This window comes from Lactuca sativa, chromosome 8 (genome assembly GCF_002870075.4).
Source record: "Lactuca sativa cultivar Salinas chromosome 8, Lsat_Salinas_v11, whole genome shotgun sequence".
NCBI classification, from domain to species: Eukaryota; Viridiplantae; Streptophyta; class Magnoliopsida; order Asterales; family Asteraceae; genus Lactuca; species Lactuca sativa.
In genome coordinates, this window is record NC_056630.2 from 82,175,680 (window position 1) to 82,188,470 (window position 12,791).

The 12,791-nt window shown below is 38.0% G+C and overlaps 1 protein-coding gene across 1 annotated transcript; it reads right to left on the minus strand.

Moving 5' to 3' along the window:
• Window positions 1-8,409: 8,409 nt before the first annotated feature.
• On the minus strand, window positions 8,410-9,639 carry LOC111896148 (glutathione S-transferase PARB). Its single transcript, XM_023892169.3, has 3 exons — window positions 9,224-9,639; window positions 9,081-9,129; window positions 8,410-8,991 (listed from the first exon to the last, which is right to left on the minus strand). The coding sequence occupies exons 1-3, from the start codon at window positions 9,368-9,370 to the stop codon at window positions 8,531-8,533; spliced, it is 657 nt and encodes a 218-aa protein (XP_023747937.1). The 5' UTR covers window positions 9,371-9,639; the 3' UTR covers window positions 8,410-8,530.
• Window positions 9,640-12,791: the final 3,152 nt, after the last annotated feature.

A 12,791-nucleotide genomic window follows, 5' to 3' on the forward strand; every position in this document is an offset into this window, starting at 1 on the left:
CTTGATCCGAGGAACAAAGTAAAGTATTTGGTTAAACTACTTGAGGATCGTTATGGAGAAAAAGGGGGTGGAGGCCAAAAAGAAAGATATCATGGATTCTATGTATGAATTATATAATGATTATATTAGAATTCATTCTCCAAGTTCTACTTCAAGTACTGCCGAGTCTACCACTTCATCATCGATACTAGGGAAACGCCAAAACCCGAATTTTATGGCACCTAATCCCCTATTGAGAAATAAACTAAGATAAAAGATGAAGACGAACATAGTTGAATCAATTGGGGAGTTAGAAAAGTATTTGCAAGAAAGTGTTGAAGACGACTCAGAAATGTTTAGTATTCTAGATTGGTTGAAAATGAATAGTCCAATATTCCCGATTCTATCATTGATGGCAAGATATGTGTTTGCCATTCCCTTCTCAACCGTAGCATCGGAATCCGTTTTTAGCACTAGTGGGAGGGTGTTGGATCCGTTTAGGAGTTCCTTGACTCCTAAGATTGTTGAAAGTTTAATTTGTATACAAGATTGGATTCGGGGTAGCATAAGTGACACAATCGATTATGAAAAAGATTGGAAAGAAAATCAACAAATTGACAAAGGTGATTGTTTATCGTTCATTATTTTAGTTATTGTAAATTTAATATCTTTTCCTTTTAATACTAACATTATTTGAATTTTTTTATATAGAATTAAGCATGATGAAGTAGTGAAGGTGCAAGAAGAACGAGTAGGTGCAAGAAGACGAGTATATTTATGAATGTCTTTTGGAACTTGACATGTTATTATTTTCATGCTATGTAATGGTTTTCTATGTTTTCTAGATTTAAGACGTGAGTTTTTTGGTAAATGTAAAATACATGCATATACATTGATATCAAGTAATTTAAATGGTAGACTTTGATTGTTATTATTTCTTTAAGTATTTGTTTTTTAACATCTTATTAGATTTGATTAAATTGTTAAACGATTCCTTGATATCTCAAATATTATTGAGTTAAAAATCTCAATATTCAAAGTTTAGCACGACATACTTATTTCATTACATTTATTTTTAGGTGCCATTAAAAAAGTAAAAAAAAAATTTTAAAAAAATCGGGTAATACCCGAATTACTCTTACCCGACCCATTACCCGAATTACCCGAATTTAATTTGGGTAGGGTAACAGGTAATTTTTTTATATGAAAAACTCGAATTACCCGAAACCCGAAAATTTTACCCGATCAACACCCCTACTGCGGAATCGACAAAGCTCGCTCTCGAAACTTGACGGTGATTTCTACCACCGTCTCGGTGGTCTGCTGCAACCCATGAAACTCCTGCACCAACCGTTGCACCTCAATAGGTGGCACAAACTCCGTATCGAAATGTCGAACAAACTCAGCCCACGACATCTCAGCCACACCGGTTGCTCCCACCTGGCTAGTAACCTCGCCCCACCAATCTCGGGCCCTGTCCCTCAGCATACAGGAGGCAAATCCAACATTTGCCTCCTCCGAGCAAGAACTCGTGCGTTGGGCATTCTCAATGTCCGCTACCCAGCGTCTGCTCACAATGGGGTCCCTGACCTCCGAGAACTCTGGAGCTCCACATGCCTTGAACTCCCGAAACGAGGGAGTTCGGGCTCCACCCTGACCCGCAGAAACATCAACCCTGAATGCCCTAAGTCTCTCCTCCATGATCTCCATTATACCCTCCTTGATCGTCCCAAAGATGACTGGGGTAGCGTCAAGGATGCCCCTCGTAACCTTGGTCACAATCAACTCACGCAACCTCTCATCAATACCATCAGTAGGGCTGCCTGACCCAACCCCGATCCTGGTCCCCCTGCTCCAAACCGTGTCATCACCATGTTGAACTAAAATGTCAAAACATAATGATCAGGATACCTGCAACGAGGGTTCTTTCACACTGGTTTCCCTCCCTTTTGGAGCCCCAGGTAAAACATGGCTTTGGGTACAGGTCCTGTGTTTCCAATAGTACGAGCCATACTACCTTCCACACCTACCTGTACCTTTCCCCCATTACTGTACATAATGACTCCAATACAACCCAATACAATACCATAATCCACAACTAACACCCGAATCAAATCTTGGGCTGCCCTATGATTTGTCCTACCCATGACAATCAAACTCATCACAACAGGCTGCTTTTATGCATGCAAATTATACACATAAATGATCAAATAGACTTTCGAATAAGAGATTCTACCCTAAGACCACATCCAGACAAGGAAAAGAAAATAAGGCCAAATCAATCATTATGAGGCTATAAGCTCCTAACCATATATAATTCTAAAAGCATACACATAGCAAGTTCCATATAAGCAACAAGACTCAAATATCAGTATAGCATGGTTATTCAAATTGGGAAACTACTTACTTGGATCGGCTAATCACGTGCGTCGCACTCTCATATTTTGGGTTTCTTTTAATTCCCTTTTGGTTACTTTTGAAAACATTTTATCGCCTTCTTAATTTGAGTCCTGACACACCCGAGGATATGCCAGAATCCCTCAAACCAAGGCTCTGATACCAAGTTGTAACGACCCAATTTTTACCAAGAAAATTTTTCATTTTTAGTTAATCAAAACCAATCTCATAAACCATAAAATCCCAAAACATTTGTTTTCAAATCAACATTCATTACATCATTGTTTTCCTTTTTAAAACATTAGAGGGTCCCAAACACTTCAAAATAGAGATAGAGTGCACGCCACGTTATCATGCCCTACCCTTACCCTTAGGCTCAGAAGTACCTGAAACAAATCAACAACCTGTAAGAGAAATGCTTAGTGAGTTTCCCAGAGCATATCATACACATTCACATACACATATCCTGATAGCTAAATAAGCTATAAACATGCCACAAAACTATGCAATATGATTCAACAAGAATGTCATGGGCTACCCTACATGGTCTTTACCTAGGACTGCCATGGGCTACCCCATATGGCCTTACATCCAATGCCATGGGCTACCCGAGGATGTACTCGAATCCCTCAAACCAAGGCTCTGATGCCAACTTGTAACGACCCAATTTGTACCAAGAAAATCTTTCATTTTTAGTTAATCAAAACCAATCTCATAAACCATAAAATCCCAAAACATTTGTATTCAAATCAACATTCGTTACATCATTGTTTTCCTTTTTAAAACATCAGAGGATCCCAAACACTTCAAAAGAGAGATAGAGTGCATGCCACATCATCACGCCTTGCCCTTGCCTTAGGCTCAGAAGTACGTGAAACAAATCAACAACCTGTAAGCGAAATGCTTAGTGAGTTTCCCAGAGCATACCATACACATTCACATATACATATACTGATAGCTAAATAAGCTATAAACATGCCACAAAACTATGCAATATGATTCAGCAAGAATGTCATGGGCTACCCCACATGGTCTTTACCTAGGACTGCCATGGGCTACCCTACATGGCCTTACATCCAATGTCATGGGCTACCCTACATGGTCTTTCCCTAGGACTGTCATGGGCTACCCCACATGGTCTTATATCCAATGACACAGGCTCCCCCCGGGGTCTTCCATACCAACATAATATCACATAACATATCAATTCATAATTGAATAACACATACATAACATGATCACATAATGGGCCAACCTTGGTGCCGTAGACCCATAGGTATGGCGAGAAGACTCACCTCCGTCCGTTGAATACAAATAATGCCCTCCTAATAATCTGCAACCTCCCAAGCTAAAAAATAACAATAATAATATAATCAATGATAAGACCTTAAATTACCCAAGGAAAGGCCCAACCTTCAAACTCTACCCCCAAGGCCCAATTACCCTTTTCTTGCAAATGGGCCCCAAAATCCAAGTCCAATATCCTTAACTGGCCCCTTGGCCAAATAACGCCCAACCAATAACTCCTCGGCCCAAACAGATGAAAAGGCCTCAATCTTACAGAATCCAATCAAGCTCAACAGCCAACTGAGGCCCAAAGGCCCAAAACTGCTTAGGGTCCAACTGAGTTATGTACGCCCAGCGTACCTCCCTGGTACGCGCAGCGTACTGAAGGTCTAGCGACTACGCTCTGCGTAGAGACAGTTACGCCCAACGTACAACCGTATTAAGCACTTTTCCCATTAAGTGCTTAATGCTCGAATCCCTCATGTCCAAAAGCTAGATCTAAGTCTGAAAAGATGTCCTAAGGCATAAAGTTGGCAACTTTATGCCCTTACATGTCTCATACACACCCAACCACTCCATTAAGACCTTTCCAAGGTCTTTACCCATGCATGAGGTCAAATCTCTCATCAAGCTTCCATTTTTATACTTCTAAATGACTAGGGGACCTCAGATCTGACTTTCATATCAAAAGGGAAGGCTTAACTCAACAAAGAGGCCCAAAGTTCATACAAGGGACAAACCACCAAAACCCTAGCTAGATCTAAAGATTAGAAAGGAAAGATGCAAGCTTTTTACCTCTAGAAGCTTTGGAAGATGCTTTTGGTGCAGGATCTTGAAGCACCCACTTGATCCAAGCTTGCTTGACCACCCATTCTTCTTGAAATACACACAAAAAGGCCACAAATGCACTCTTTAAGGCTTAAGAATGATCTTACAAGGTTTCCAGGAGTATAAGGATGTTCTAAGGCTGTGGAGGCTCTCTAGGGTTTAGTCCAAGGAACTTAAGGTTGTTTAAATAGGCCTCAAGTCCGAATATTTAGGATTTGCGACCCTGGCGCGTACGCCCCCCCGTAACTCAAGGTACGCCCAGCGTACCTTGATTCCTTTGCGACCAAATCCATGCAGTACGCTAAGCGTACACTTAAGTACGCCCAACGTACTTAAGGGACCATTTATGCAAAAAATATAATCCTTGGGGTTTTAAGACTTACCATAATTTTGGATGTTACACTTATGAGGTGATCCAGTCAAATTGTAGGCCCAAGGAGCGAGATCCAGGTATATTGTAGGCCTTGCGAGGAGGTCCAATCAGAATGTAGGCCCATGTGTGCTTGCATTGTATGTGTATTGTCATGTTGGGTATTTTGGGGAACTCACTAAGATTTGACTTACAGTTGTGGATTTAAATGTTTCAAGTACCTCAAAGGATCGGGGGAGGGCGAAGGCATGATTGTAAACATCATCCAAAAGTTTCATTTTCTAAGAGATACTCTGACCTTGTTACTCTGATTTCGATATGATTGTAAAACAAGGTTTTAATGACTTATGATTTCTATGAAAATGCCTTTTAAAAATGAAAAAAAAAATTATGGTTTTTTAGACGTTACATTTAACAGACGAACAAATATGTTGAAGCTTTGAGAAGATTGCCACTACATTTTTGAAAGAAGTTATGAAGGGTATAACACATGATTCACGATTTTTAAAAGAAGTTGCATTTAACTCGACTTTCGGATGTCTATGCACTTCCAGTGGGTTTGTAGTTCTCTTTTACACTGATTATCAAATACATTAACTATTTTCTGATTTTTCTTTATATAATAGTTATGTCACTCACATTTATAGATAAATATTACATATGTGATGCTGCATACACCAACACTCATGAAGTTATGACTCCCTACCGCAAAAAAAAAAGGTATTGGTTATCCGATTATCGACGACCACATCTCTCAACTAAGGAAAAAAAATTCAACCATGCTTATGCACACCTCCGAAATATTATTAAGCGTGTTTATGGTGTTTTGAATACAATATTCTTAATCCTCAAGCAAATGACTCATCATTTTCTGGTACAAATAGACGTAGTCATTACTTATTAGCTATTTCACAACCCATAATTTCATAAGAAAATACAATATTGACAATGAATTATTTATACACTTTGAAGAGAACACTATGAGTAATGATAAAGTATAAGGAAATAAAGTGATGGCGAAAATGTACATGACATTGAGTGGGAGGAAAATATGAATGACAAGACAATGAATACATAACTAATTTGTTTAACTAGATTGCGAATGAATTATTTTCAATTATTTTTAGTTGTTTCAGATTAATAATATTTTAGGATTTTATTTGAATTTTAGAATGTTGTCATGGATTTGAAAAAAAAAATATGTTGAATTTCGATTTTGCAAAGATTTTTGTTTGAATTGGATGTTGTTTGATGTTTTATATCTTTTTTAAATTATTCAACAAGTTGATTCAAATATTTATTGAACAAGAATATTTAAATCAACATAAAATAACTCTCAAGAATAACATTTTTATAAATTTAGATGTCTAACGAAATAATTTTCAAGTAGATACAACTCCATGCTTGATCATCTATTCATCTCTCTCCTTTGATTTATCTTTTTAAAAAAACTACAAGATGGTCTTGGTAAGCATTTATAAACCAATTACGCTTGAATGTAAACTGTCATGTGTGTGCAGAAATGATTTTCACCAAAATATATCATTTGGACATTGATAAAATATATTTACCAAAATAATATTAAAAGAATTAATACCAAAAATAAAACAATACATGTATTAAGTGCGTGTTTTTTGAAAAAGATAGAAAAGGTTATTTTATTATTTTTTTTTTTCTAAAAGGTTTGTCTTCACCAAACACTTTTTTAGCAATAAGTTAATAATAAATTATTTTAAAAACTACTCCCCAACACCCACTAATAGTCTAATACTAAATAATAAGATAACATATCCATGAGCCCGTGTGTTTTCGAAAAGAAGAGTGTGGATTTTTTTTTTGGGTAAAGCTTCTCGAAAATTTGTCTCTCTTTTTATTTTTATTTCTTCACCTTACTACTTACTTTATGTTTCTTTATTTATAGTTTTATGCCATAAGGTTTTGGGAATTATAGCATTTCGAACTCTTGGACATTCTTAAAAGACAAAACTTCAAAAATGGTCCCTGTGGTTTTCAAAAATATCAAGTTTAGTCCATAAGTTCAAAAAATCTCACAGATGGTCCCTGTGGTTTCAAAACTTTTAACAAATAATCATTTTCGCTAACTCCATTAACTTTTGACCGTTAAGTAAAGGGTATTTCAGTCATTTCACAACCACATGGACCACTTATGAAGTTTTGCCTTAATTTTTTTAAAAAAAGAAAAATAAATATAATTATTTAATATTAAAGGGCCCTACTCTCTCTCTCTCTCTCTCTCTCTCTCTCTCTCTCTCTCTCTCTCTCTCTCTCTCTCTCTCTCTCTCTCTGTTCTTCGATAGGCAACCAAAAACACCTCCATTGGAGGTAGTGTTCTTGTGGTTCTCCGGTAAACATAGGAGCAGCAGCCCCTCATCCCTCCTTCTTCATTTTTTTGTCAAGCAAAGCAACAAGACACCCCTAAAATTCAATGTCCAGTTCAGCCCTTGTTCCTCCCTTTTTCTGTTCAGTTTCAATCAAAGAAACCCCCACAAGAGGTGGATATTTTTCGGCAGACAAGAGGGCAACAACCTCCTTACACCTTCTATTCTTCTTTCATCGACTCCATAACAACCAAACACCCACCTGCACTGTAGTTGTTGTTGTCCTGCTTCCATCGTACCATCTCTCCGTCTCCCCTTCGCCTTTCTTTTTGAGACAAAAGAAGCACAGGAGCTTCTTCAGCAGCCCTTGCTTCTTTCGTTTCTTCATCCCTCTCACGAACCAGTGAGGGAACCGGAGGTGCTTGTTCCTTTCTCAACAAATCAACCACTGGCATAGTTGATTGTTCATGGATAAGATCCCGGATTTTGTTGCTTAGCCACTTCCAGATGGAACATATCAGGTATAATTGTAGTAATAATCGTATGTGTATCCTAAAATTCAAGTAATTCATTCATGTTTGGACACCTTTTAGGCTTTTACTAATGAAATTAGGTTTCGTTCATGCTTCATCTCCAATTTTGACTTTAAAGTCAAAATTGACATGAATGTTTAGTTTTGGGAAATAATTTGAATTTAGGTTTCAAACGGCAATTTCGATTGCATTAAATAATAGCCGTGTTTGATTGCAGTGGTAGATTCTGTTTGTGAGTCTTCGATCATGGAATACCCATCATCAGTGGTCACCATTCTTCATCTTCCCCACCGCCATGACTTTGGATTAAAATCGGCAACCAAAATTCCTATGGAATCGCAAAGGGTGTTTCGAGTTTTAGGTTTCAAGCATAGCATTTAGTGTGTGTATGTGTGTGTTTTCTTGACGAAGACGAGAGAGAGATAGAGAGAGAGAGGGGGGGCTTTAATATTAAATAATTATATTTATTTTTCTTTTTTTTAAAAAAATTAAGGCAAAACTTCATAAATGGTCCCTGTGGTTGTGAAATAACTGAAATGCCCTTCACTTAACGGTCAAAAGCTAACGGAGTTAGCGAAAAGACCATTTGTTAAAAATTTTGAAACCACACGGACCATCTGTGAGGATTTTTGAACTTAAGGACTAAATTTGATATTTTTGAAAACCACATGGACCATTTTTAAAGTTTTGTCTTCTCAAAATAATTTCCACAAAAGTAACGATCCTTTTAATACAAGAGTACACCAACAACAGGAACGAAAATACAACTCAAAAGTAACCTACCGTGCTTTCAAAGCTCACGCGCCTAGTTGGTTCGCAGAGCGACAAAAGACCTTCAAACAAGAAGGTCTGGACAAGATATCCGTAACCCACGCGCTGACATGCGGCCGCGCGTCAAACACCTTCTTCGTCTGAGTCCCCATCAGGAACTTGATCACAGGAACATGGTAGAGGTCCGCCATCGAGAAGCTATCTCCGCCCAAATACTTGTTCTCCGTCAGCCGTCCTTCGTAGACGTCAAGCAAGTTCCCCAGCGCCTCTTCCTTCACCTTCACTACAGCCTGGTTTTCTTTTTCTCCAAATAAGAGCCGCTTCATACACAGCTCCCATACTAACCTCGTAGTCGCCGGTTCAAATTTCTGAGACTCCACTTCCATCCACACTGATTGCTCCGCCGCCTTCTTCGGCTCCTTGCTTATCAGATCCGTCCCCTGTTTAACGTATGTGCGTTCTATGTATTGCATAATCGCCCTTGATTCTGCAAAATATATACCAAATATTAAGCTTATTTAATAATTTTCAAACAAAAATAGCAACAAACAGGTGAAGTATTTACTGATTGATTACCGATGAGTTTGAAATCACCGTCTTCAACCGCCGGGATTTGACCGAACGGCTGCACATATATGAATACATATCGAAACAGAAGAAATTTGAATAATTAATTAAACATATACATTGCCGAAACTAATGATATATGTAATACGTACATTGATTGAAAGTAGATGAGGCTTTTTGTGTTCGCCGGATGCCAGATCGACGTGAATAAGCTCGAAATCAATATCCTTTTCGGCGAGGCAAACCAGAACGCGGAGAGTTGCTGTGGAAATCATGGAACCGTAGACCTTCATCACCATGGTAATGGAAGCTGGATCAACAAGTAACGTTGGAAATAAAGGCCGGTGATCAGGCTATGGATCTCCTCTCCTAGGTTCTTGTTTCCTCTGAGCTCCTCCATAATACCAAATACTATTATTTAAAAGGCACCATTAACATTTCTACTGACATATGGTAGTGCCATTTAAAAACAATGTCAGAGAAAACATTCAGTTAACACTTCTTTCCATATACACCATTTAAAACATGCCAAAAAATAACCTATCAATAATTCTACTTACCTATTTTTTTTTTCAAGGATAAATCTAATTTAGTATAAACTAAATACATTTATATTTTGGTCGAGATTTGAATCATCGACTTTAAGGAAAAAGATAACGGCTAATATGATTGGCCTAAAGTCATTTTAATGATGATATTAATTATCAACAATAATAGAGCACCCACAAAAGTGCTTTAGTCTTTTCTCCATTTGCAATGTGACACATATTCTCAATTTGAAAGCCATATAACATACTTTTTTTTTTAACTACAATAAGGCGTTTTATAGTTGCCTCTTCTTTAAAATACAAAATTCTCAAAATTTGGATATTATCCGAATATTGTTTTATGTTTTGTAGGATCGTCAATGTAAGATCGGATTGGAATTGGAAGATTCAACCAAAATAAGTTTATATTCAAATTTGCTCATAAGGTCATGACGTCATAGGTGTATATCATTATAACTTAATGTTGATTAAGACGATATGAAATTAACTTTAACCTTTTATACATGAACCATAATTTTTGTTGATAAAAACGTCAAAATTAGGAAGAAATGGTTTTAATTATGAAAAAAAAAAACAAGATCCCTTGTGGTTTCTGAAATTTGCAATGTTGGTTCCAAGCCAAATGAAATGACTTTTTTGTCTTTTATTTATTTTTAAATTATTTACAATTTAAAAAAAAAAAAATACAACCACCAAACTCCTAACAACACTTTAACCATATTCCCCTTATTTCTCTCACATTGCAGCCCCAAAGCATCTGTTGATCTGCATACACCCTCTTCCCTCGTTTCTTTACAAAATACTTTTATTAGGATTACATAGGTCGCTCTATTTCCATATATCCAAATGTGATTGCGTTATTGTCATCGTATTCACCATCATCATCAACACGGAGGTAAGAAACCTCTGCCATAGTCAGATTGAAGGGAAGATCGAAAAGGGCTTCTGATTTTTATGGAGGAACCGGTTCAATCATTAAATTCAGTGAGTGTTGTGACAGAGATGGGGTCAATCGATTTATTGGTATTGCAAATTTCATCGATAACATCCATGTGGCGCATCGCACCCCTCCCTTCATGTCATCGTGTTCACATTACTTCTCCTTTTCCTTTCTAGCGTCGACACCTCCATTCCACATGCACTATATTGATTCAGAGAGAGAGAGAGAGAGAGTCAACTGATTGATTCTCACCGAACTGGTAGCCATCTTAGTGTTTTGTTTTTTAACACCTGGAATCTGGAATACTAATTAAGGAAAGATAATATGCAAATTGAAGGTCAACTATTCGAGTCCAAGGGGGATAACTCGACTAGTAGGAATAAGTTTGGACGCGGGGTGAGAAACCTACTCGACGAGTTGGGGAGGACCAACTCGACAAGTTGGTTTGGGTTTGGGAAACCCTAAATCCAGGGTTTTGCACCCTATTTAAGCATCTTAATCCCCATCTATCAACCTCATTTCCAGCCTCCAAGTCCCAAACCCTAATCCATGAAACCCTAATACTTTGGATGAGCTTGTAAGTTATTTTTGAGTGAATCTTGTGTGTTTTGAAGATTTTAGAAGAAGGAGAGGATTGAGGATTCAAGAAGAATCATTAGATCTGGGATCTTGTCCATCTTTGGCAGCATTCTGAGGTAAAAATTCCATAACTTGGTTATTCATAAATTAGATCTCTTTTAGTTTTGATTTATGGGCCTTTTTTACCCCATTGTGGGAAAAATGATACCCTCCATGGATTGTATGTTAAGGATTCCCACTTTCCAGAAAGGGTCTCAAACCCGTTTTTGTCCAAGAAAAGGCCATGTTCATGGAAGTAGATTTCTATATCCCGAGTTTGGATCCATTTGAGGCAGTCAAAGCTATCAAGTTGTCAACTTTACAGAAATAGGTTATGGAAACAATATGGATATGTATTCTGGAACCTTGGATTTGAGGAAAAATTCGTATAGTCTAGAAATGCAAGGGACTCGGTGAGTCCATAGAGGAACTCGATGAGTTCGGTCGAATATTCCCGATTCTGTTCATGGAACTCAGCGAGTCCACAAGGGAACTCAATGAGTTGGATGGAAAAGTCCCGATTCTGTTGAAAAGGAGAGAACTCGACGAGTTAAGGTAGAACTCGACAAGTTGATTCGTAGAATCACGCTTCTGTGGTTTATGGGAACTCGCCGAGTTAAAGGACAACTCGACAAGTTGAGTCAACTCGGAGCGTTAACTTTGACTTTGATTTGGATGTTGACTTTGACCCTGACTTTGACTTTGACCAAGGTTGACCCTGGAAGGTTGTAGAGTATGGAATGGGTTCAAAAGGGTTGAGTAGAGCCCATATCTGGACAAGTGTATGTGAGGGGTAGAATGGTCTTTTACCCTAGTGAGGACTTATGGTTAAGTTATGAGAATCCCAAACTTTATTAGTTTATATAATGAATAGTAGATCGGGGAGCCGAAGGATCAACATTTCGGGGAGTTGTCAGCTAACAGCCAAAGGATTATCTGCGAGACTTCAGCAGTGCGAGGTGAGTCTCCTCACTGTATGTATGGGTCTAAGGCACCAATGTTGGCCCATTTAGTTTATGTATGGTAAGAAGACCTAGGGGTTAGCCCTAGGCATTATGTATGAAAGACCAGGGGGTGGCTCCTAGCACATAGTATGCTATTTGTATGGTAGGAGGACCTGAGAGTTAGCCTTAGGTAATACGTATGAAAGACCAATATATGGCTCCTAGCACATTATATGCTAAGTAGCTAAGTATAGTAGTATGTATGCTAGTTGTCTTTGTGATTGCTTGCATGAAAGACCCCGAGGTGGCTCCTGGAACTTGTCTGTAAGACCCAGGAGATGGCCCCGGCCTGGTAAGAAAGACCACTTGGCGGCCCGTGGCATAATGTGACATCCCCAATTTCACGGCCAGAAAAGACCGATTTGTTTATGCTTTGTTTTCAAAATCAGAGTGATCGTTTAAAGGAAACGGTTGCGGAATTTGTTCCCAAAATAAAATATGATAACCATTTTATCAAAACATTTCTCGAAAAGAATGTATTTTTATTAAATAATAAAACCTCGGGATGTCATGTTCGTTACAGACCAAAAGCATAAACAACATAAAATAGACCTTACAATAGTTATTCAACTACTGATCTATAATCAAAAATCTCTCGTCAAGTCCGCCG